Here is a 25,009-nt window from a genome sequence, read left to right as displayed (position 1 = left end):
AACCCACGTTCACCAATGTGAGAGATGCACACTCTACCACTGTACCACAAATGAATAAATATATATATATATATATATATATATATATATATATATGCAAGAAAGAAGGAACCAAAGGCCAGGAGCCCATAAACTGTTCCCTCCAAGAAAAACAAAAACAATACAGAAGAAAGCCAAATTCAAGATCCGTTCATTTCGAGATGCCTAGACACATTGCGTTTGAAAGACTGGAGATCATAGGAAGTAGGAAATACAGAAAGAGGGAGACAGTTCCAGAGTTGATCTGTTGCATAAATAAAGGACTGGGAGTGACGGTTAACTCTTGCATTAGATAGCTGGGCAGAAAAGCGACAAGAGTTTGCTGCTAGAAGGGTGCCACGTGCTCGTTGTAGAGGCGGAGGGATGCAAGCAGACAGTTCTGAGAAGCAGTGACCATTGAAGTAGCAATAGAAAAGAGATAAAGAGGCAACAGTGCGGTGAAGAGACAGAGGTTGAAGGGAGCCAGTAAGAGGAGGAGAGTTGATGAAACGAAAAGCCTTTGATTCCACCCTATTAAGAAGAGATGTATGGGGGGAACCTCCCTACACATGAGAGTTGTACCCCACACAGGGGCGAATAAAACCTGTGTATAAAGTCAACAACTGTGCAGGGGTAAAGAAGGTATGGAGTCGGCTTAGCACACCTAGTCTCTTGGAAGCAGATTATACATGAGATGCAATATGATCTTTCCAAGATAGCTCCCGAGTAAATGAAACCCCAAGCATGTTCAAGGATGATCCAGGATTGAGCTGGATATTATTAAATATTAGTGGGTATTAGTGGGTACTCCTGTGGAAGACTGTGTCGGGTTGATAGATGTAAAAACTGAGTTTTTGATGCGTTAAAAACAACAAGATTATTTTCACCCCATTCAGAGATACATGCCAAGTCAGACATTAGGTGTGCCATAGCCTCATCCCTTGTTTGTTGAAGTAACTGCTGATATAGACGTTGCAGGAACCAAATGGAAAGGTGGAGGATGGAATCATGAGCATACGAGTGGATAGGGTTAGATGTACAGTTTAGAAGGTCATGATGAATAAAAGAAGAGAGTTGGTGATAGGACAGAGCCCTGAGGAACACCACTGTTGATAGATCTAGAAGAACGATGGCAGTCTACAACAGTGCCTACAGAATGACCAGAAAGGAAGCTATACATCACAGATAAAGGGATAGAAACCGTAAGAGGGCAGTTTGGAAATTAAAGATTTATGTCAGACTCGATTGAAAGCCTTAGAGCTGACAAGTGTAATGACAAAACTTTTGCCCAAGTCCCGAAAGGAGGATGACCAGGAGTCTGAAAGGTAGATGAAACGATCGCCAGTGGAAAACCCTTACTGACGATCAGAAAGAAGGTTGTGATAGGAAAGATGCTTTAAAATTTTTCTGTTAAGAATTGACTCAAACAATTTTGAGACACAGGATGTTAAAGCAATTGGACGATAGTTAGAGGACTGGGAATGGTCATCCTTCTTTGGGACTGGCTGAAAGAGAGCAAACTTCCAGCAAGAAGGAAAGGTACAAGTTGACAGACAAAGGCGAAAGAGTTTACCTAGGCATGGTGTAAGCACTGAAGCACAGTTCTTGAGGACAACAGGAGGGACTCCATCAGGCCCATATGCCTTGTTAGTACTGAGGCCAGAGATGGCAGAAAATACATAAGCTGAAGAAATTTTAATGTCAGCCATGAGGATGTCTGAGGGGGGAAGTGATGGAGGAACAGCAACAGAATCGTCTAAGGTGGATTTGGAGGAGGAAGTCTGAGCAAAGAGATCTGCTTTGTCAGTAGAAGAAATAGCTACAGAGCCATCAGAATAGAAAAGAGGAGGGAAGGATGATGAGGTAAAGTTGTTAGAAAGGTTTTTGGCAAGGTGCCAGAAGGAGCGGGAAGAATTCGAGTTGGAGAGTTGAGAGCATTTAGTACGGATGAAATTATTTTGAGCAGAGCAAAGAATAGACTTAGCACGATTCCGGGCAGAAACATAAACAAGATGTGATTCAGGGGTGGGTTGGCTCTGGTACCTTTTATAGGCCCTCTCCTTGTTAAGGACAGCATTAGAACAAGCATGATTAAACCAAGGCTTTCTTGCATTAGTCAGAGGATATGAGAAGGGAATGTATGCTCCTATGCCTGAGAGAAGAAGCTCCGTAATGCGCAAGGCACACTCAGATGGTTCCCGGCCATGGAAGCAATAATCATTCCATGGAAAATCAAAGAAGCACTGCCTGAGGCCTCCCAATCTACAGCTCCAAAGTGCCACAGATGACGTTTCTCTGGAGGGTCCACAGGCCGCACTGGAGCGATAGGACAGGTGAAGGTAATAAGGTTGTGATCGGAGGCGCCCAACAGAGAGAAAAGATTAACAGTGTAAGGAGAAGGATTAGTTGTAAGGAAGAGGTCAAGTATGTTGGAGCTCTCTCTAATGCAGTCAGGGATATGGATAGGGTGCTGTACAAGCTGCTCTAAGTCATTAAGGATAAAAAAGATGTAGGATTGCTCACCAGGTGGATCAGTGAAAGGAGAAGAGAGCCAAAGGTGGTGGTGAACATTGAAATCTCCGAGGATGGAGATATCAGAGAAAAGAGAAATGGATAGAATGTGTTCCATTGTCGAAGTAAGATAGTAGAATCAGGAGATAAGTAAACAGTGCAGATATATTTAGTCAGAGAATGACACGAAGGCCAAAGCCAGAGAGTAAAGAACTCAGAAGAATCAAGTTCAGGAACATGAGAGCAAGATAAATCGTTGCGTACATATACACAACAGCCACCTTTGACTCTGAAATTAGTATAAAGTAGGAGGAAACAGAAAAGGGTTTGCTATCATTCATCTAACCCTGTGTTGCCCAATGAGAAGTGTAGAAGCCCGCAGCTAGGCAAGTTGGTCCTGACATTTATGGTGAGAGTGACCAGCCTCACTCATCCCTGAGTAGCATCACGTGAGCAATAAACCCCAACCACTCCTTGGATATAAACTTACACAGGCTGAATCCGATTGGAGCGCCTTCATTACCAGCTAAACCACTAGGCGCCATAATTTGGTTACCACCCAGCGTAGTAAATGGTTTCCTGGTGTATAGGAAACCATTTGGCTTGTCACTCAGTGTAGAGTCACCCATGGGCAGATGGAAGAGGAATGAATCAAGGAAAGAAAGAGAAAGGAGGGAGTGTAGAGTCACCCATAGGCAGAAGAAAGAATGAATGAAAGGAAAGACAGAAGAGGGAGTGTAGAGACACCCGTAGGTAGAAGGAAGAGGAAAGAATGAAGTAAAGAATGACAGAAGAGAAAAGAAGGAAAGAAGGACGGAAGTAAGGAAGTGACAGCCACCCGAGAGCATCACTACATCGAGTGAGTGGATGGTGAGCGCCCCAACCTACCACAATAAATAAATAAATATATAGATATAGATAGATAGATAGATAGATAGATGTGTGTGTGTGTGTTTGTGTGTGTGTGTGTGTGTGTGTGTGTGTGTGTGTGTGTGTGTGTGTGTGTGTGTGTGTGTGTGTGTGTGTGTGTGTGTGTGTGTGTGTGTGTGTGTGTGTGTGTGAAGGAAAGAAGCTAGGAAGCCTTATAAGCAGACGCAAATACTGTAGAGCTTTTTGTGTTTCAGACTGCACTTTAGCTTACGTCGACTTTTATACTGTTAAAGCAATCTTCAGCAACTGGAAGTACCGATATTTTTAACGCAAGGTCTACGAGTCTTTCCCTTCTACTTACCAAGGGCAGGATTTTCAGTGAAGCTGAAGAACAACCAGTCAGGTCTGTCCAGGTTCTCTGGCTTGTTATACGCTTCCTTGATCATATGGTAGTCGTGAAGAAACACCAACACTTGTGTCCCCATCCGCCACCTGGATAAAAAACACCCATCACCATGCGTCCCAACTCTCATTTTTCACTGCCCTATATCCACTTTAACCCCAAAAATAATCAGTTAATTTTGAATGCTGACTGGCAATTTGAAACTAACACTAGAATATGACGCCAGTCATGAACAACTATGGAAAGGTTGTACAGCTGTGGAATTATCTTAATCTGCCACTGAGCTGCAAGAAGTAGGCTGCCAAGTGGGATTCAGAACAGAAACAGGAAACATAAATATAGGATAACTACCGACAAAGATCCCAATAAAAATGGACTTACCTTTACTCACTAAGTTCTGCAAAATACCTCAATTACACCTGAAAGGTGCTGCATAATGGCTGTGGTTTAGAGATAATTTCATTGACTCAGTTTTGAAAAGTGATGAAACCTCTGTCATGCATATCTCCATTCATACTGTTACCAACATTACGGTCAATCTCCAGTTCTTTTGCTTCCTCAGAGTAAATATCTCACCAATTCATACTTCCACTTACCATAGCAATCCATCTTCTTCGTTTTCAAAGTCACCTTCTACCTTCAAACTCATTCATATACAGTACCATATACCTTTTTCATAAAATAATTAACAAACATTACCTCAGTCTAACTGTATTGTCTCTGCAATTGTATTCTGTTCTCTGATCAACAAAAGTACCAAAATTTCTTATCCGCTCCACCTTATATACACCACATCCATTCCTTAAGGGTCACATTTCTGATTCCCTTACTCATGAATTTTTATACTCATGCCACTCTCACTAGTTAATGTCAACACTCACATACCTTTATGCAGTCTTTTTTGCAGCCACCAAAATAGTATGAAAACCTTTATAGCATCATCAACTTTCCTTCATTGTGCTACTCCCTATTCCTATATATATTTACCTCCCAATATTATTACTTTACCTAAGTACTTAAAGGCTTCACCAGATCCAGTCTCTCTCCATCCATGGAAACGTTACATTTAAGATTCCTCATCTTTCTTCCACAAACTTATTTTATTCTTTTTCCATTTACTTTCAAACCACTACATTCACAGACATCCAAGCAAGGTTTAACCCTTAAAGCATGACTGATGGCACTGACCGTCAGAAATCATGTGTTCATGAATTCCTGGCTGATGGTCATAGTTTTGCTTCTCTCACCATGGTGTGAAATGACCACCATTTTTTTTTTTCACCACTACATCATAGGAGAGCCAGGAGGACAGCACTGGCAGTCGACCGTGTAACATGGAAGGGCTAGGAATTATGAAATCCAACTCCACATTGTCTGATTCACTTGCCAAAGAGGTCACTCATCCAAACCTGCCACCTCCTCCCTTGCAAAGTCACCCTCTCATGAAAGGAAGGGATTGGGTGAAAGTGCGATCGCGAGGGAGCTATAGGTGACTGTCATCATTGTCGAGTGAGGAGATGACGCCTGAGCATGAAAGTTACCACGTGGAGAGTGAAGTGCTCTGGCCACCCTCCCGTGCCTCCTCCCACAAAAATAAATATAAGGGAAATTTCAGCATAGAAAATTATTGCTATTACGAAAGTAAGTACTGACATTCATTTAGTGAAGGAAGCTTTTAGAAAGTGCAGTTTACGGTATGTAAGTTGTTAGAGATAAGGATTTCTATGCTACAGAAAGTAGGAGCCTTCATCAAAATAACCTTTAGGTAAGGAGTGTCATTCCTGTAGTGAAGCATTTACGACGAGTGGGGAAGCCTAGCAGCGCATGGAGGAGTAAGACGGCATCCTCGTCTCTCCTCAAGCAAAATAAGGTATTATACTAAGTTAATGTTAGGTTTGGCCTAAGCTGATTAGGAATAAACTGGTTTAATGTCAAAACACGACTTTTCTTATAGATTTTATGGTTTGATTAGCCAAATGTCAGCTATTCCTGAGCAAGGGTCCGACGTTAACGAGTCATTTTTCGTTGAATCCGCTCCGACACTGCCAATAAGACTGAATGATTAAGTGTACTGGAAGGAAAAAAAAAAAACGCATTCGGGCCACCTTCGCCTGCATGGACAGTCCGCCACAGCTACAACTCGCGCATTCATAGGGACGCTGATTCAAAAGTTACTCTATGCTTTACACCTGAACTCCACAACGCATCCACCTACACACCTAGGGACACTTGCAGTGGAGAGGCGAAGAATTGTAGAGTATGTTGGTCTTTCACTGAATATTCTAGGTGGTGTAGTTGCTACGATATACTGGTTTGAAAACAAGCAAACTTGCAAATATCCCCAGGTACAACAAGTGACACACTAGATTTAGCACAGGACATTACGGATTAATTAAATTAGGTTAATTCATTGCACTAGTAGCAATCAACTCATGTTGTAAACATAATATTTGAAATATTTTACAGCTCTCACCATCAACTTTATTTCCCAGTCCAACTCTTGCTTGGATTTGACTATATATATATATATATATATATATATATATATATATATATATATATATATATATATATATATATATGAGCCATTTTGTTTTTGTTTGTTTGTTTGTCCTTCAATCACGCCCAAACCAATTGTCAGAGACCCCCAGATCCATACATATTCTGAATCAGGGTGATCCAAGGATATTTTAGGGGGGTAAAAATTCAGATCTGGGTCATTTGACTGTTGTGTATGCACGTGTGATGACAGGAGTGAGAGAGAGAGAGAGAGAGAGAGAGAGAGAGAGAGAGAGAAAGAGGTTTGGGGATGAGCTGGGTGAAGCAGTGGGAGAAATGCCCAGGATATATAAAGTGATCGTAATCGGTGATATGGATGGAAGAGTAGGCACTGGTCCCGTGGATGACATAATGGGTTGTTCTGGTGTACCCGGAGAAAATTGTAATGGGAAGCGATTGATGGATATGCATCAGAAAAGGAAGTTGTGCATTTGTAGCTCGTATTTAAAACACAAAGATGCACATAAATATGCATGGTATAGAAGGACGTGGGATAGTGTTGAAAGGAGCCTGATTGATAATGTGCTCCTAGAGAGGTCGATGCTGGGAATGGTAACTGATTCGAGGGCCGTGAGACGGCGATGTGGAGGTCTGCCAGATCATATGATTGTGGTATGCAAGATCAAGCTGAGAGGAGTGATGTGGACCAGGAGAGAAAGGAACAGTCTGGGAGAAAATGTGAAAATCGAGAAACTGAGGATCAAAGAAATGGCAGATGAATACAGGACCAAAGTAGGGGAGGAGCTGAAATCAGTGAACTGGAATGAAATGGATCTGGACAGCCTGTGGAATGCATATTAGGGATTGCTTAGTCAGGAATGTTAAACCGGTGTGTGGTGTGGGAAAAGTAACAACAAAGAAGAATGGTACTGCACAGTGTGATGAAGAAGTTAAGAGGGCAGTGGAGGAACAGACGAAGAAGTGGCTAGAGTGGTTACAGGACAGGAGTTCAATTGAAATAAGAACTGAATATACTGACAGCAAGAAGCACGTAAAGAGACTAGTGAAGAGGAAAAAAGAAAGAGGTAAATGATAATCTAGGAAGAAAAATGAATGCAAACTACATTGAAAATAGGAAGTTATTCTGAGAAGAGGTATATATACATACATACATACATACAAAGAAAGAGAGAGAGAGAGAGAGAGAGAGAGAGAGAGAGAGAGAGAGGGAGAGAGAGATTTAAATATATATAAATATATCGAAATATAAAAACACACACACACACACACACACACACACACACATATATATATATATATATATATATATATATATATATATATATATATATATATATATATACACAAGGTGTGTCAGAAAAGTTCCAGGACTGAGTGTGCTGTGTGAGCTATGAGTGGGAGAGGGATTAGCGGGTTGCGTCACAGTGTGACGTAATATCCAGGGAGTATATGACTGTGATCTCAGCTCTCTGCAGCCACTGATCTTTTTTTCACATGCTTTTGTATATATGTCCTCTGTTTCAGGTCGTCAAGCGATGAGCACAGAGCAACGAACCAACCTGAAGTTTCTGGTCCGGTTGGGGAAAACTCCGTCTGAAGCACTGGGAATGCTGCAGCAAGTGTACGGAGATGAGACGATGTCACGCTCACGTGTTTTTGAGTGGTACAAGAGGTTCAAAGAGGGACGCAAGGACGTGGAAGACGACCCCAGGAGTGGAAGGCCTTCAATGAGCAGGACTGAGGCCAACGTTGAGTGTGTCAGGCAGATTGTGCGTGGCGATCGTCGGTTGACTGTTCGACTGATCGCAAATGAGCTGGGCATGAACTGGGTCAGCATTTGGATGATTAACATTGAAGATTTGGGTATGCGGAAAGTCTGCACAAAGATGGTGCCGAAGCTGCTGAATGATGACCAGAAGGATCGGCGCATGCAGGTGTGTCAGGACATCCTCGAGCATCATGAAACCGAACCAGACTTGCTAGGGAGAGTCATCACCGGTGATGAGTCATGGATCTTCGAGTAAGACCCGAAGACCAAACGCCAGAGTCTTCAGTGAAAGAGTCCGATGTTGCCAAGGCTGAAGAAAGCAAGACAGTCAAAGTCCAAAGTCAAAGTCATGTTGATCGCATTCTTCGATGTGAGGGGTATCGTCCACACCGAGTTCTTGCCACAGGGCCAAACGATTAACCAGCACGCCTACAAAGAGATCCGGTGGCATTTGCTTTGTTCAGTGCGCGAGAAGTGGCGGGAGTTGTGGCAGGACAACTCGTGGCTGCTTCACCATGACGACGCGCCTGCTCACAGTGCCCTGAGCATCCGACAGTTCCTGGCCGAGAGGAACGTCGCCGTCCTGGAGAAACCTCCCTACTCACCCGACCTGGCTCCGTGTGATTTTTTCCTCTTCCCCAAGCTCAAGGGGGGTCCATCAAGGGGACCTGTTTTGAAGACGTGGAAGACATCAAGATGGCCGTGATGACAGAGTTGCGGAGGATCCCGGAAGAATCCTTCCAGGAGTGCATGGGGGCGTGACAGAGAAGGATGGGAAAGTGCGTTAGACTCCAGGGGATTACTTTAAAGGGGACAACTTGTAGTTTGTAGTTTGGATTTGAAATATATCTTTTGTGACATCAGTCCTGGAACTTTTCTGACACACCTCGTATATACTGTACAGTATATATTAACCCTCTCATGCACTATAAGTTTTGGTAAGTTTTCTGGCGCACCATTTTATCCGCCTGGCCGCCCGGTCGGCTGCCCGCGCGCAGCAAATAACACGTATTCTCGCCTTATTTTCGCCACCCAAACATCAATATACTGCCATGAAACCTATCTCATCTTATTCGTCGATGTTTGTTTTAGCTGATAAGCATCACAAAAAAACAGGAAAACACGAATAAAACAATATTAGGCGGCTGTGAATAAACATTTCGCTGTGTCAATTTCATTTCCCAACATCACTGTTGGAATGCCTTCCATCATACAGGAAAATGTTAGAAGTTTTGATAGAGAATTTCATCAGCTTCCTAAACAGACAAATCCGGTTGTGATACGATTTGTAGTTTTCAAGAAAATAGCCAAAAACTGAAAGCCATTTTTAAAAAAATTTCAGGGAGCTCTCAAGAACTTTTCTCGCACACCTTATGTTTTATTGCATTATATTATGCAGAATTTCACGAGCTTTCTAAAGAGCACCATCTGGTTTCGATATGCCTCATAGTTTTCGAGTAAATCGCCATAAACGACTGGGTACTCACGTCCGTGCATCATTTTCGTGATGAGCGCACAGCATACGCTATTTTTCCGCCTACGTAACAACGAATTCTTATCATAGATATTACATTGTTATGTCTTGTACATACGTAGAATTTACTGCTCTTTATCATGGTTCTAACAGGAAATTGATATGTCCAATAGTGTTCAAGCAGTTGGCCAACTAAGTAAGATTATTCCTCCGAGCACTTTCGAATTTGTCGCAACCAAGGAAACAAACAAAATCTGTTTCCCCGACTTTTCCAACAGAAAGTGCTCCCAAAGGCTTATATTCTCGTAATGAACATACGTAGAATTTACTGCTCTTTACCAGGGTTCTTACAGGAAATCGATACGACCAATAGTTTTCAAGCAAATGAGATTATTCCTCCAAGCGCTTTCGACTTTTACCGGAAGCGAGGAAAAAAACGAAGTCTGTTCCCCCACCTTTTCCTACCAAAAATGCTCCCAAAGGCTTATATTCTGGTAATGAACATACGTAGAATTTACCGCTCTTTATCATGGTTCCTACAGGAAGGCGATACGCCCAATAGTTTTCGAGTAATAGGACGATAAAGCTAGATTACTCTTCCGGTCGCTACATATTTTTACCGCAAGCGAAAAAAGAACAGTGTTTCCCCCCCTCCCTTTACCTAAAGACTATGCTCCCAAAGCCTTTTTTTTTTTTTTTTTTTATGTACAGACTATAAAATCTTCCAGGATTGTTTTTTTATAGTTATAACGTACTACACATGAACACTAATTATTTCTAGTTACTGCTAATGAAGCTGTACTTTCTGTCATATATGTAACATGTAGGAGAAAAGAGTTGTCTGAAAATTATAGGGGTATTGATAATAGGTCAACATACATATCAACAAAATTCGGAGAACTCACTTCCTCCAGGGGTGTTGATGGACTTGTAGGACCTGGGATGGGAAGATGAGGAGTTATGTAGTGTAAATTTTTTTTTTTTTTTTTTTCACCGGGTCGGTCAGGATCACTTGATGGTCGTGATCGTCAGCTTTTACCCTCCCGGAAGGGAGCTGAGAGCTCATATAGTCCGATCTAAGGGCAAGGCTGTGACCCTCACACACGCACACACCCGTCCCCTTGCTCAAGGGGGACAGTAACCACCCACTTCGTCAGTGAAACTTTTCGCAACCTGAGCGAGGCGCGAACTCCCGTCTACCAGATGGCAAGCGAGAACGCTACCACTGAGCCAGCGAGCGGTGTGTGTGTGTGTGTGTGTTAGTGTATATGTGTGTGTGTGTGTGTGTGTGTGTGTGTGTGTGTGTGTGTGTGTGTGTGTGTGTGTGTGTGTGTGTACTTACCTAATTGTACTTACCTAATAGTATCTTTACAGGAATAAGTCAAGCTCGTACTGTCCCGTGTCTTAAACCATATTTAAATATCCTTAAATTTGTGAATTGTTTTGGCACACACTATTTCATTCGGTAGTGCATTCCACTGATCAATTGCTCTATTTGGGAAACTAAATTTCCTTACGTCTTTATCACCTCTCATTTTATGCAATTTTTTGCAGTGCCCTCTTGCTGATGCTTCCCCATACGTTAAGTAATCATTTATGTCTATTTTCTCCTTCCCTGATATGCATTTATATGGCATAGTCATGTCACCTCTATCCCTTCTCTCCTGTTGTGTTCGTAGATTCAGTTTATTTAGTCTTTCTTCATAGCTTATATACCTTAAGCTTGGTACCCATCTTGTTGTGGCCCGTTGAACATTTTCAATCTTGTCAATGTGTTTCTTGAGATGAGGACTCCAGACTACTGGAGCATACTCCAGGGTTGGTCTGATGAATGATGTTATTATCTTTCTTAGCATGTCTTCATTTATGTATGTAAACGCTGTTCTCATATTTGCAAGCAGTGTATACATGTTCCGTACCTTCTCACTGATGTGGTCAGCCGGAGATAGTCTGTTATTGACAATCACACCTAAGTCCTTCTCTCTTTCTGATGCGTGTAGGGTTTTATTTCCTAACATATAATCCCAATCAGGTCTTTTTCCACTTTTACCAAACTTGATTACATGACACTTGTCCACATTGAATTCCATTTGCCACGTATTACTCCATTCTTGAAGTTCATTTAATTCTTCTTGTAGCTCTTTCCAAGAGTCTGTGTTAGTAATTCTCCTTTGTCTTTTTGCATCATCTGCAAACATATTTAGATAGCATTCATTTCCAGTGTTACTGTCTATATCATTTATATACACTAAAAACAAGATTGGTGCCAGCACTGAACCCTGTGGTACTCCACTAGTCACTTCTTTCCATGATGAGTAATTTCCCCTTAGTACTGCTCCCATTTTTCTTTTCATGAGAAAATCTTGCATACAACAATACAGTTTGCCTTGAATTCCTCCTTGATGGTACAGTTTCCATAAAAGTCTTTGGTGTGGTACTGTGTCAAATGCTTTATTGAAATCTATTTAGATACTGTCCACCCATCCTTCTCTTTCCTGTAATGTGTCTGTTACTCTGTCATAGTAGCTCAACAGATTAGTAACACATGATTTTCCTTTTCTGAAACCAAACTGTCTTTCTGTTATCATATTGTGTTCTTCTAGATGATTTACTCAAGCTTTTCTTATAAGCTTTTCTAATACCTTACTTACAACACTGGTTAGTGATACTGATCGGTAGTTAAGTGGATTTTGTCTATTCCCTTTCTTGAATAAGGGAACAATGTTTGCTTTCTTCCAAATATCAGGTAGTTTACTTTGACTCAAGGATTTCTTGAAAATTAAAAATAATGATTTACTTAATTCCTTTGCACATTCTCGTAATACCCAACATGAAATTTCATCAGGACCATTTGCTTTTCCTTTGTCTAATTTACTTAACTCCTCCTGTATTTGTTTTTCTGATGTTTGTATATCTGGTAGTATGTGTGGGCATGCATGTTCCACATAATCCCTCTCAAAATTTTTTTCCTCTGTAAAAACTGATTGGAAATTCTTGTTTAGTGCTTCACAAATATCCTTCTCTTGTGTATAGGTGATTCCATCGTCCGTAATGGATTGTATTTTATCTTTTACTTTGGTTTTGCTTCTGATGTAGCTGTAAAATAGCTTTAGTTAATCACTACTTTTATTTATGATATCCTCCTCAAACTGTTTTTGTGCTTCCCTCCTTATTCTTGTATAATCGTTTGTTGCCTGTTTGTAATTATTATATGCCCTTTCACTATTGTGTCTTCTGTATCTATTCCACAACAAATCTCTCTTTTCTTTTGATTTTTTACATTCTGTATTGAACCATTTCTTTATTTTCTTTTCTGCTTCTTTGTGCTGTGGGATGTACTTCTGGACTCCTATTTCATAAAGTTCACAGAATTTTACATATATAGCATTTAAATCTTGTCCTCTAAGCTCCTTTTCCCAATCAATTTCTAAGAAGTACTTCCATAGGTTATGATACTTTCCCTTTCTATAGTTTAGTCTCTTTTTGTAACTTTCATTGCTGGTATCTATGTCATATGCAATCCTGAAGTTGCAATTTAGTACTGCATGGTCGCTTTTGCCGAATCGAGGGTGATATATTAAATTGTCAATATCGTTTTCTTGCCTAGTAAGGTACATCGAGTCCTCTTTTTCTGGCGCTTTCCCTCACATGTTGCGTTAGGAAAAACTCTTGCACAAGATCCAGGAGCTTTTGGTTCCAACAGCTTTCTTGGCTTATTATATCTAGAGTATTCCAATTTATGTTTGTATCAAAATCTCCAGTTAGTATAATCCTTTTTTTTTCTCTCTCTCTTCCATTTTATATAGCAATGCTCTTAAACTCTGAATTGTATTCTCCACCAGGTCCTCATATTCGTCTCTTTCCCATGTGTTTGATCTGGGTGGCATGTATAAATTGGCTACAATTACTTTCCCTTCAGATATATTTATCTCTACTGCAATCAGTTCTACTTGCGAGGGTATATCTAATTCTATTTCCTTGACTTTTAGATTTTTCATAGTTAATATTATAATTCCTCCTTTTTTTTCTTTTAAGTTCCTATCTCTTCTCCATATATTATATTTCTCTAAGTTCAGGATATCGTTCGATATCCTTGGTGTTAATTTTGTTTCAGTTAGGCATATTATATGTGGTTCATTTTCTCTGACATAATCATTCATGTCTAATAATTTAGATACCATTCCATCCACATCTGAGTACATCAACTTAATCATCTTGTTTATATACTTGTCATGATTTGGTTCCACTACCTTCCTCCTTTTTATTGCCTCCTGTTTATGTACCATTTTCGTACCTGCATTCCAATTACTTTGTAAAAATAAATGTGTTCTTCTCCTCTTCTGATCTTCCCTCATTTTTTGTTTTTGCTTCCTACCTCTTCTCTTTCTCATGTGTGTGTGTGTGTGTGTGTGTGTGTGTGTGTTCTTACCTAATTGTTCTTACCTAACTGTATCTTTACAGGAATGAGTCAAGCTCGTATCGTCCCGTGTCTTAAACCATATTTATCGTACATATCCTTAAATTTGTGAATTGTTTTGGCACACACTATTTCATTCGGTAGTGCATTTCATTGATCAATTGCTCTGTTTAGGAAACCGAATTTCCTTACGTCTTTATCACCTCTCTTCTTATGCAGTTTTCTGAGGTGTCCTCCTGCTGATGCATCCCCATATGTTAAGCAATCATTTATGTCTATTTTCTCCTTTCCTGATATGCATTTATATAGCATTATCATGTCACCTCTTTTCCTTCTCTCCTGTAGTGTTCAGTTTATTTAGCCTTTCATCGTAGCTTAAATCCCTTAAGCTTGGTATCCATCTTGTAGTGGCCCTTTGAACTTTTTCAATCTTGTCTATGTGTTTCTTGAGATGAGGACTCCAGACTACTGATGCATACTCCAGGGTTGTGTAAAGCTGGTAATTTTATCCCTGAGGGTATTGCCCACTGTAACGGTAAGAATTTACTATCCCCACCGTTATTCTTCATCCAGCGTAATGCTAGATATTTATAGTCTTACCTGTTGTTGGCACTGATCAACTCATCCATGGATAATACAGGTGGTACTCGACTTAGTATAGTAGATGATATATATTTAAGAAAAAAAAAGATTGTGGTAGCGTTTGTAATTTTTGGCCGAGCTTAGATTTAGTCAGTACCACAGGTGGTCGTCGTTCCCTCAGCGAAGGAATCTTGAATTGGAAGGGGAGTGAATTTGGCTTGAGGACTTAATTCCCTTGATTAGGTACACTAAGAAAATAAGAAAAGATATATACTTTACTCTAATAATTTTATGCTAATTTCCACAAAACATTTTTAATTACATGACCCTTTTTAGTATGAGAGGAGATTGTACATGTTACCAGGGTTTTGGATGATCATTCCTCCAACATTATTACCAGGCGAAAACAATTTGATACATACAAGCGATGTATGGAGTTGTTGTACCATACTTTCTTTTTGTCAGTTATTCTTGGGCTCGACAATAGCCTCAAGTCAGGGACCTTTTTACGAGCATGGGTTATCTGTTCGGGCTGGCATAGCCTCGAACCAATAAGAATGATTACTCGTGTTCATTTTCATCCATATAATATACTCTCATCATGCAATTCTCCAAAATCCAATATCAGTTCAGTACTATTTACAGTTTATAATCTTCATTGCTATATAATCATTAAAAATGCATAATCACTCGGGCTTGTTTAGCCTCGAGGAATAATTCAGAAAAAAAACAATCACTAAGAATTCGTAATCACTCGGGCTTGTTTAGCCTCGAGGTACTATTCAAACATTGTACAATCACTAAGAATACATAATCACTCGGGCTTGTTTAGCCTCGAGGTTCATTTCAAAATTACATCATTGCTCACAGTCACTAAGTTCCCTTCCATGCTCCTAACTTCCTTAGTTACAAGAAAGAAAACGGTTAATGGTTTTGAATTTCGCTCTTCCGTTACCAGATTACATCACTTTCAAATTTCTATTTCTTATTTACAAAATAAAATTCACTTGATAGATCAATAATATTATTACAATTACATTTGGTTTATATAATAATTCATGGATAGTGTAATGTGTGTATGCTCAAGTCTTTGGACAATACTATGGGAAAGCCTTATGCTCACACTGACGTCACCGGTGTCTGTGGACTGAACAAATGTCCATTATATAATACGTCTGGGGCTCGAGTCACTACGTTAAACTTTCAACAATATTACTTCATATAGTCCATGACAAGTAAGGATTAAACAAAGAAAAAGAGGGGGACGAAGAAGAAATGTGGACGGCTCACCTGAACAAACGTCCATTATATACGACGTCTGGGGCTCGAGTGAGCTCGTCGGGCGCTAGCGACGCCACTGCTAAGTCAAATGAGGTGGTGTTTTTTAAATATGGTGGGTTTCAATTCTCTTTACAATTTATTTAGCAGTGCACCCATGACGCCAGGACTTTTGATTGAACTGGGAAAAATTTGGGATTTGTTCCTTACTCAATTTAGATACTGATTCTATCACTATCTCACTTTGAATTTGAGAGCAGCTTATGCCATCTAGTGACGGGCAAGACAAACGGGACCTTTAAATCCTCACAAATGACATTATTTAGGCCTTTTGGACAGTTAATCTTACATATTTGGGTTCTAGCAGCTTCATTAGTAAACATTTCACAACTAGGTTACGGAAAGAATTGTATATTCATCATCATTCTGTTTAAGGTTTAAACTCGGCGCCCAACAACGACAAGAAAAGTTGCGCGCATCTGTTATTCGTTACTCGACCAGACGGGGAATTCCCATAGCTCAACATCCACAATTACATCACCCACTGCATAGATACAGAGATACATACATATAAAAATAGTTAACCCTACATTAATCATTAACATATGAATTACTACTTAGGATAGGAACTTATAGACTAGTACTCAGGTTACACCCTATCTAACTTAAAAATTACAGTACTTCTAAACACATACATGAATATCAAATGTGTGGCACTACAGTTGGTCTGATGAATGATGTTATTATCCTTAGCATGTCTTCCTTTATGTATGTGAATGCTATTCTCATATTTACAAGCAGTGTATACATGTTCCGTACCTTCTCTCTGATGTGGTCAGCCGGAGATAGTCTGTTATTGATAATCACACCTAGGTCCTTCTCTCTCTCTGATGCGTGTAGGGTTTTATTTCCTAACGTATAATCCCAATCAGGCCTTTTTCCACTTTTACCAAACTTGATTACATGATACTTGTCCACATTGAATTCCATTTGCCATGTATTACTCCATTCTTGAAGTTTATTTAATTCTTCTTGTAGCTCTTTCCAAGAGTCTGTGTTAGTAATTCTCCTTTGTCTTTTTGCATCATCTGCAAACATATTTAGATAGCATTCATTTCCAGTGTTACTGTCTATATCATTTATATACACTAAAAACAAGATTGGTGCCAGCACTGAACCCTGGTACTCCACTAGTCACTTCTTTCCATGATGAGTAATTTCCCCTTAGTACTGTTCCCATTTTACTTTTCATGAGAAAATCTTGCATCCAACAATACAGTTTGCCTCGAATTCCTCCTTGATGGTACAGTTTCCATAAAAGTCTGGTACTGTGTCAAATGCTTTATTGAAATCTAAATAGATACTGTCCACCCACCCTTCTCTTTCCTGTAATGTGTCTGATACTCTGTCATAGTAGCTCAACAGATTAGTAACACATGATTTTCCTTTTCTGAAACCAAACTGTCTTTCTGTTATCATATTGTGTTCTTCTAGATGATTTACTCAAGCTTTTCTTATAAGCTTTTCTAATACCTTACTTACAACACTGGTTAGTGATACTGATCGGTAGTTAAGTGGATTTTGTCTATTCCCTTTCTTGAATAAGGGAACAATGTTTGCTTTCTTCCAAATATCAGGTAGTTTACTTTGACTCAAGGATTTCTTGAAAATTAAAAATAATGGTTTACATAACTCCTTTGGAAATTCACATACCACCCAACATGAAATTTCATCAGGACCATTTGCTTTTCCTTTGTCTAATTTACTTAACTCCTCCTGTATTTCTTTTTCTGATGTTTGTATATCTAGTAGTATGTGTGGGCATGCATGTTCCACATAATCCCTCTCAAAATTTTTTTCCTCTGTAAAACCTGATTGGAAATTCTTGTTTAGTGCTTCACAAATATCCTTCTCTTGTGTATAGGTGATTCCATCGTCCGTAATGGATTGTATTTTATCTTTTACTTTGGTTTTGCTTCTGATGTAGCTGTAAAATAGTACTGGTTGATCACTACTTTTATTTATGATATCCTCCTCAAACTGTTTTTGTGCTTCCCTCCTTATTCTTGTATAATCGTTTGTTGCCTGTTTGGAATTATTATATGCCCTTTCACCATTGTGTCTTCTGAAGCTATTCCACAACAAATCTTTTTTTTTCTTTTGATTTTTTACATTCTGTACTGAACCATTTCTTTAATTTCTTTTCTGCTTCTTTGTGCTGTGGGATGTACTTCTGGACTCCTATTTCATAAAATTCACAGAATTTTTCATATATAGCATTTAATTCTTGTCCTCTAAGCTCCTTTTCCCAATCAATTTCTAAGAAGTACTTCTTTAGGTCATGATACTTTCTCTTTTTATAGTTTAGTCCCTTTTTGTAACTTTCATTGCTGTTATCTATGTCATAGGCAATCCTGAAGTTGTAATTTAGTACTGCATGGTCGCTTTTGCCGAATCGAGGGTGATATATTAAATTGTCAATATCGTTTTCTTGCCTAGTAAATATCAGATCTAGCATTGAAGGTACATCGAGTCCTCTTTTTCTGGTGGTTTCCCTCACATGTCGCGTTAGGAAAAACTCTTGCACGAGATCCAGGAGCTTTTTGTCCCAACAGCTTTCTTGGCTAATTATAACTAGAGTATTCCAATTTATATTTGTATTAAAATCTTCAGTTAGTATAATTCTTTCCGATTTCTCTTCCATTTTATGTAGTAATGCTCTTAAACTCTGAATTGTACTCTCTGGCAGGTACTATTATTCGTCTCTTTCCCATGTGTTTGATCTGGGTGGCATGTACAAATTGGCTACAATTACTTTCCCTTCAGATGTGTTGATCTCTACTGCAATCAGTTCTACTTGTGAGGGTATATCTAGTTTTATTTCATTGACTTTTAGATTTTTCTTAGTTAATATTATAATTCCTCTTCCTTTTTTTAATTTTCTATCTCTTCTCCATATATTGTATTCCGCTAAGTTTAGTATGTCATTGGATATCCTTGGTGTTAATTTTGTTTCAGTTAGGCATATTATATGTGGTTCATTTTCTCTGACATAATCATTCATCTCTAGTAATTTAGATACCATTCCACCCACATTTGAGTACATCAACTTTATCATCTTGTTTATATACTAGTCATGACATGGTTCTACAACCTTCCTCCTTTTTATTCCCTCCTGTTTATGTACCATTTTCGTACCTGCAATCCTATTACTTTGTAAAAAAAAAAATGTGTTCTTCTCCTCTTCTGATCTTCCCTCATTTTTTGTTTTTGCTTCCTCCCTCTTCTCTTTCAGTAATTCCAGTTCCTCTTGTGTTAGGCATCTTTTTATCCATACATTTTTGAACTCCTCTTTTTCCATAAGATTCTTTGCATTTTTTAGTATCTTCTCCACGGTGTTTACACTCTGGAAAGTTACCTTTAGAGGTCTTGACTTGCTTTTCTCGTATTTCCCTAACCTTTTGTGTTCCTCTATGGCTTTACTACAGATTTCCTCTGATACTTCTTTCAATAATCTCAATACATTTGCCATCTCCTTTTTGTCTCTTGAGATCTTGTTTTTTACTTCTTCCTCTTCTATACCAGTGATTTTTTTTTTTTATGCGAGGAAGAAGGAACCAAAGTCCATGAGCCCGCACTAACAGTTCCCTCCAAGAGAAAAACAAAATACAAGAGAGAGCCAAATTCAAGATCCGTTCATTTCGAGATGCCTGGACACACTGTGTTTGAAAGACTGGAGATCATAGGCAGCAGGAAATACAGACAGAGGGAGATAGTTCCAGAGTTGACCTGTTGCATAAATGAAGGACTGGGAGTAACGGTTAACTCTTGCATTAGAGAGTTGGACAGAAAAGGGATGAGAGTTTGCTGCTACACGGGTGCTACGCGCCCGTCGTAGAGGTGGAGGAATGCATGCAGACAGTTCAGAGGAGCAGTGACCATTAAAATACCGATAGAAAAGAGATAAAGATGCAACAGTGCGGTGAAGAGACAGAGGTTGAAGGGAGTCAGTAAGAGGAGGAGAGTTAATAAGAAGAAAAGCCTTTGACTCCACCCTATTGAGAAGAGCTGTATGTGGGGAGCCTCCCCACACATGAGAGTTGTACTCCACACAGGGGCGGATAAAACCCCTGTATAGAGTCAACAATTGTGCAGGGGTAAAGAAAGAATGGAGTCGGCTTAGCACACCCAATCTCTTGGAAGCAGATTTTACAAGAGATGTAATATGATCTTTCCAAGATAAGTCCCGAGTAAATGAAACCCCAAGCATGTTCAAGGATGACGCAGGATTAAGCTGAATATTATTAAACATTAGTGGGTATACCTGTGGAAGATTTTGACAGGTTGATAGGTGTAAGAACTGAGTCTTAGATGCATTAAAAACATCAAGATTATTTTTACCCCAGTCAGAGATACGAGCCAAGTCAGACATTAGGTGTGCCATAGCCTCATCCCATGCTGAGATGGGCGTTGCGGGAACCGAATGGAAAGGTGAAGGGTGGAATCATCAGCGTATGCGTGGATAGGGTTAGATGTACAGGTTAGAAGGTCATTGAAGAATAAAAGGAAGAGAGTTGGTGATAGGACAGAGCCCTGAGGAACACCACTATTGATATATCTAGGAGAAGAACGATGGCCGTCTACAACAGCGGCTATAGAACGACCAGAAAGGAAGCTAGCGATGAAGGCACAGATAGAAGGATAGAAACCGTAAGAGGGCAGTTTGGAAATTAAAGATTTATGCCAGACTCGATCAAAAGCCTTTGAGATGTCAAGTGCAATGGCAAAGCTTTTCCCAAAGTCCCGAAAGGAGCATGACCAGGAGTCTGAAAGGTAGGTGAGAAGATCGCCAGTGAAGCGTCCCTGGCGGAACCCGTACTGACGATCAGAAAGAAGGTTGTGATAGGAAAGATGCCTTAAAACTTTTCTATTGAGAATTGACTCGAAAACTTTTGAAATACAGGATCTTAAAGCAATTGGACGATAGTTGGAGGGTTGGGAGTGGTCACCCTTCTTTGGGACTGGCTGAATGAGAGCAAACTTCCAGCAAGAAGGAAAGGTACAAGTTGACAGACAAAGGCGTAAGAGTTTGCCTAGGCAGGGTGTAAGCACGGAAGCACAGTTCTTGAGAACAACAGGAGGGACTCCATCAGCTGATGTATTTTCTGCCAGTGATGGCAGAAAATACATCAGCTGAAGAAATTTTAATGTCAGCCATGAGGAAGTCAGAGGTGGGAAGTGATGGAGGAACAGCACCGGAATCGTCTAAGGTGGAATTGGAGGAGAAAGTCTGTGCGAAGAGATCTGCTTTATCAGTAGAATAAATAGCTACAGAACCATCACAGTAGAAAAGAGGAGGGAAGGATGATGAGGTAAAGTTGTTAGAAAGTTTTTTTTTTTTTTTGTATGTGTGTGTGTCCGACTCTGGGCAAAGGCGTCAGGGCCTATATCTCGGGGGCAGTAGCCTATCCCAAGGCCCAGTAGTCCTCCTACACCTCCACATGTCACCACTTCGGCGCCAACACCCACCATCCATATTGAATACAAGCTAGGGCTGTCTCATACAGGACTGATGTATTGGTTAGAAAGGTTTTTGGCAAGGTGCCAGAAGGAGCGGGAAGAATTCGAGTTGGAGAGTTGAGAGGATTTAGTATGGATGAAATTGTTTTTAGCAGAGCGAAGAACAGACTTAGCATGAGTCCAGGCAGAAACGTAAAGATGATGTGATTCAGGGGTGGGTTGGCTCCTGTACCTTTTGTAGGCCCTCTCCTTGTTCTGGACAGCATGAGAAGAAGCGTGATTAAACCAAGGCTTTCTTGCGTTAGTCAAAGGATATGAGAAAGGAATGTATGCTTCCATGCCCGAGAGAATAACCTCCGTAATGCGCAAGGCACACTCAGATGGCTCCCGGCCATGGAAGGAATAATCATTCCAGGGAAAATCAAAGAAGTACTGCCTGAGGGCCTCCCAATCCGCGGCTCTAAAATGCCACAGACGACGTTTCCCTGGAGGGTCCACAGGCCGTACCAGAGTGATAGGACAGGTTAAGGTGATATATTATATATTTGTTGATGTCTACTGAATCTTTGACTAACGTTGGATTGTTTTGGATTACTCTTTTCACTTCCTTTTTAATGCTTTTTTCTTCCACCTTTGTTTTTAAGTCTTTCTTTACTTTCACCATTTCAACATACGTGGTTTCCACATCATTTTTGTAGCTTTGCACAGCTTCATTCACCTGTGTTATCTTCTGCTCAATATCACAAATTCTCTTCTATCAGACTGCTTACTTGCCTAATTGTCTCTGTATCATTTTTGAACTCTTCCATAATACTCTCGTGGTTGACTACTGTACTTGCCATTTCATTCATTTTCCTCCTAAGTGTACTCAATTCCATCTATGGTTGTGTCTTTCTTGTTGACCTCCCTTCGTAGTTTTTCTATTTCTTCCTTTTGCAAGTGCATCTGCTTCTTTATTTCATCAATTTCATTCTGGAAAGCCATCTCCAGTTTGTGAACACGTTCAACCAGTCTATTGTAAGTCTCCATTTCAACCAGTTCTTGGTAGAAATCATCATCTTGCTTTCTACCTTTATCCCTTTTTTTTCCAAATTCGCTTTACTAAAGTATGTGGCCATTTTGCAACACTAAAAGCACAGAGTACTTACATTCCCTGGGACAGTTGTAGTCTAAAACAATCAGTTCACTGAGCGCATTCTTTCGCTACTCGGTTCTCTTTTCTGTGTGAACAAGTCTTGTTTTTTTAAACTTTTTTTTTTTTAAATAATACAAAACCATTTAGTCTAACCTGGTACAGAGCTTGACTCATATGAAGATACTAATTTAGGCAATGCCACTGGCCGTGCTGGCTCGGTATGGAGCGCTGTCGGCGCACGTCTGTTCTCCTTGGTAGCTGCTGTGTGTGTGTACTCTCCACTAAGGAATACTTCGCTCGGCATGGAACTGTTCGAAGGAATCACCCATGCAAAGTGCCACATCACAAACAGGACACAAGTGACTTGTGTCCCTCCTCATCTTTGCAGGGAACACAGGGTGCACCGTAGCCTCTTCCAGTTGGGGATCCTGTCCCGTTGGTGGCCCAGTGTGTTATCCAACCGCATCCTGTCGTTGATGAATCAACGATGCTTGGTTGGATGTCCTCCTGGTGTTCTCCGGTCCTGTTGTTCTGGAGGTGCCACTGCAGGCCCAGGCATGGCAGCGGCAGCAGGTTCTCCCAACAGACCAGGAACTGGTGATGGTTCTTTCAGCACCTATACTGGTCCTGCAGATGATGGTGGCACTGACTCCTGTGCTGGTCCTCCTCCTGGAGATGGTGGTGTTGGTGCAGGAGCCGGTGGTCTTGGCACCTGTGCTGGTGGTGGTGCAGGTGCCGCAGGTGCCGGATGTCCTGCTGGCCATCGGGTTGGAAGGTCAAGGGGCATGGTGGATGACATGCGGGCCACTCTGCTTCATCAAAGTAGAGGAGCTTGTCCACTATCTCCTCCATGAATTTAAGCAGACTGACTGAACCGCGTGAGCACTTCTTGTACAGGGGGAACGCGTTGAAAATGGCCATGTGGATGAAATAGATGGTGATCTTCTTGGTCCATTTCACAGTCAGCCGCTGGATGGGATAGTACTGGACCATCTGGTCGAAGTGGTCCACCCCACCCATGTGTCGATTGTAGTCATCCACACTACAGGCCTGTCCACAGTCTTCTGGACATAGGTTGTCCTCCTGTCAGAAGGCCTGGTCTTCCCTTGAACCTGCTTCTGGAAGGTGCTTGCGCTGTGGAAGATGGAGACCATGTTGACGATGTGCTTATCCTTCCACAGCAACACCATCACGTTCCTTGTGCATCGCTGTCATGCCCCCCTCTGGCAGGTTCTTGGTCCTTGCAATGTCCTGCAGCCACTTTGGTGCTCCTCTTCCCAGGAGTAGGGTGTCACACACATAGGTTCCTGCACTGAAGAGGCGTTCACACAGGGAAACAGAGTTATAATAGTTGTCCATGTAAACTTTGTATCCCTGATCCTTCAGTGGTTCTACAAGGCTCCACATGGTGGTCTCCAGTTTCTTCTGCCCCATATATACTTCAAAATTCCAAATGTAACCCAAGGAAGCCTCAACCAGGATATAAAGCTTGATGGAATACTTTGAGGGCTTCATGGGGTTGTACACGTGGAAGCTTAGGCACCCCTTCCATGACAGTGCTCCCTCGTCCAGGCTGAGATGCTCCTTGTGTAAGTAGGTGTTCTGGAACGACTGAAGGAGGTACTCCATCACCGTGTGAACCCTGACGAGCCAGTCGCGATTGTCCTGGGATATCGCAAGTGAGTTGAAGGAATGGAAGTGTTTCAGGATGGCCCTAAAACGCCTCCCACTCATCACTTGCGTGAACAGGGGGTAGTTGTGGAGATGGGATCTCATCCATTAATACCTTATGGTTGGCAGATTCATCACCCCCATGAAAAAGTACAGCCCCAGGAACTTGGCAATCTCCTCTTCATTGCAGATGAACCATGTGTCCAACTCAGTCCCCAGGAATGACGCGTAGCTGTTGGTCTCACGGGTGAAATACGTCAACAACTCCCTGGTGAAAAACAGCTGGAAGAACTGGAGAGTTGTTGGCAGATCCACCTTCTTTCCTGGGGATCCTGTGAAGGGCCCATTAGCTGGTGTGAAAGGGCCACTGCTCCACCCTGGATCTGTTGCGGCAACACCTCCCGCAGTGGTGGCAGTGGATTGGTGTACTGACACCCATGTGCCTCTTTGGACACCCCTTGGCCGCCCCCATAGCCGGGCCGTGGATCATGCCGGCCTCGTCGAGGTAGTGATGGTTCGGATGATGAGGATGGCGAGACTGTCTCCTGATGTTGGAAAACATTGGGGGGGATGAAAGCTGTCAGAGACAGTGCCCTCGTCAACTGGGCAGGGGACGATGACACAGTTGCCTCCTGCACTAGTTGTGCCGCAGACACTGCCGCGTGCAGGTGCCAGTGTCATGTAACTAGGCCCTGCTACCAGTGACATAGGCTCGGCCAAAGTGGAACTGGAGACTTGACATGGAGAGACCGCGATGGCTGTAGGAGAAAGAGGTCGAAGCAAAGGCGATGCCTGTTGTCCAAGTGATGACGATGGCTGGGCCGATAGTCCTGACACTGGTG

General features: G+C 41.2%; 1 protein-coding gene across 1 annotated transcript in view; it reads right to left on the bottom strand.

Annotated features, from left to right (window-relative positions):
* Nucleotides 1–25,009, bottom strand: part of LOC145391626 (cytochrome P450 2L1-like) — a 215,108-nt gene that overhangs the window by 112,527 nt on the left and 77,572 nt on the right. The window contains exon 3 of the mRNA XM_080266168.1: nucleotides 3,761–3,891. Coding sequence (XP_080122294.1) covers nucleotides 3,761–3,891 — 131 coding nt within the window. The remainder of the gene's footprint in view (nucleotides 1–3,760; nucleotides 3,892–25,009) is intronic.

This window comes from Coenobita brevimanus, chromosome 2 (genome assembly GCF_032717465.1).
Source record: "Coenobita brevimanus isolate Jiangsu-jjx chromosome 2, ASM3271746v2, whole genome shotgun sequence".
NCBI lineage: Eukaryota > Metazoa > Arthropoda > Malacostraca > Decapoda > Coenobitidae > Coenobita > Coenobita brevimanus.
Note: the sequence above shows the minus strand (reverse complement) of the source record. Positions and strands in the feature narration are given on the sequence as shown.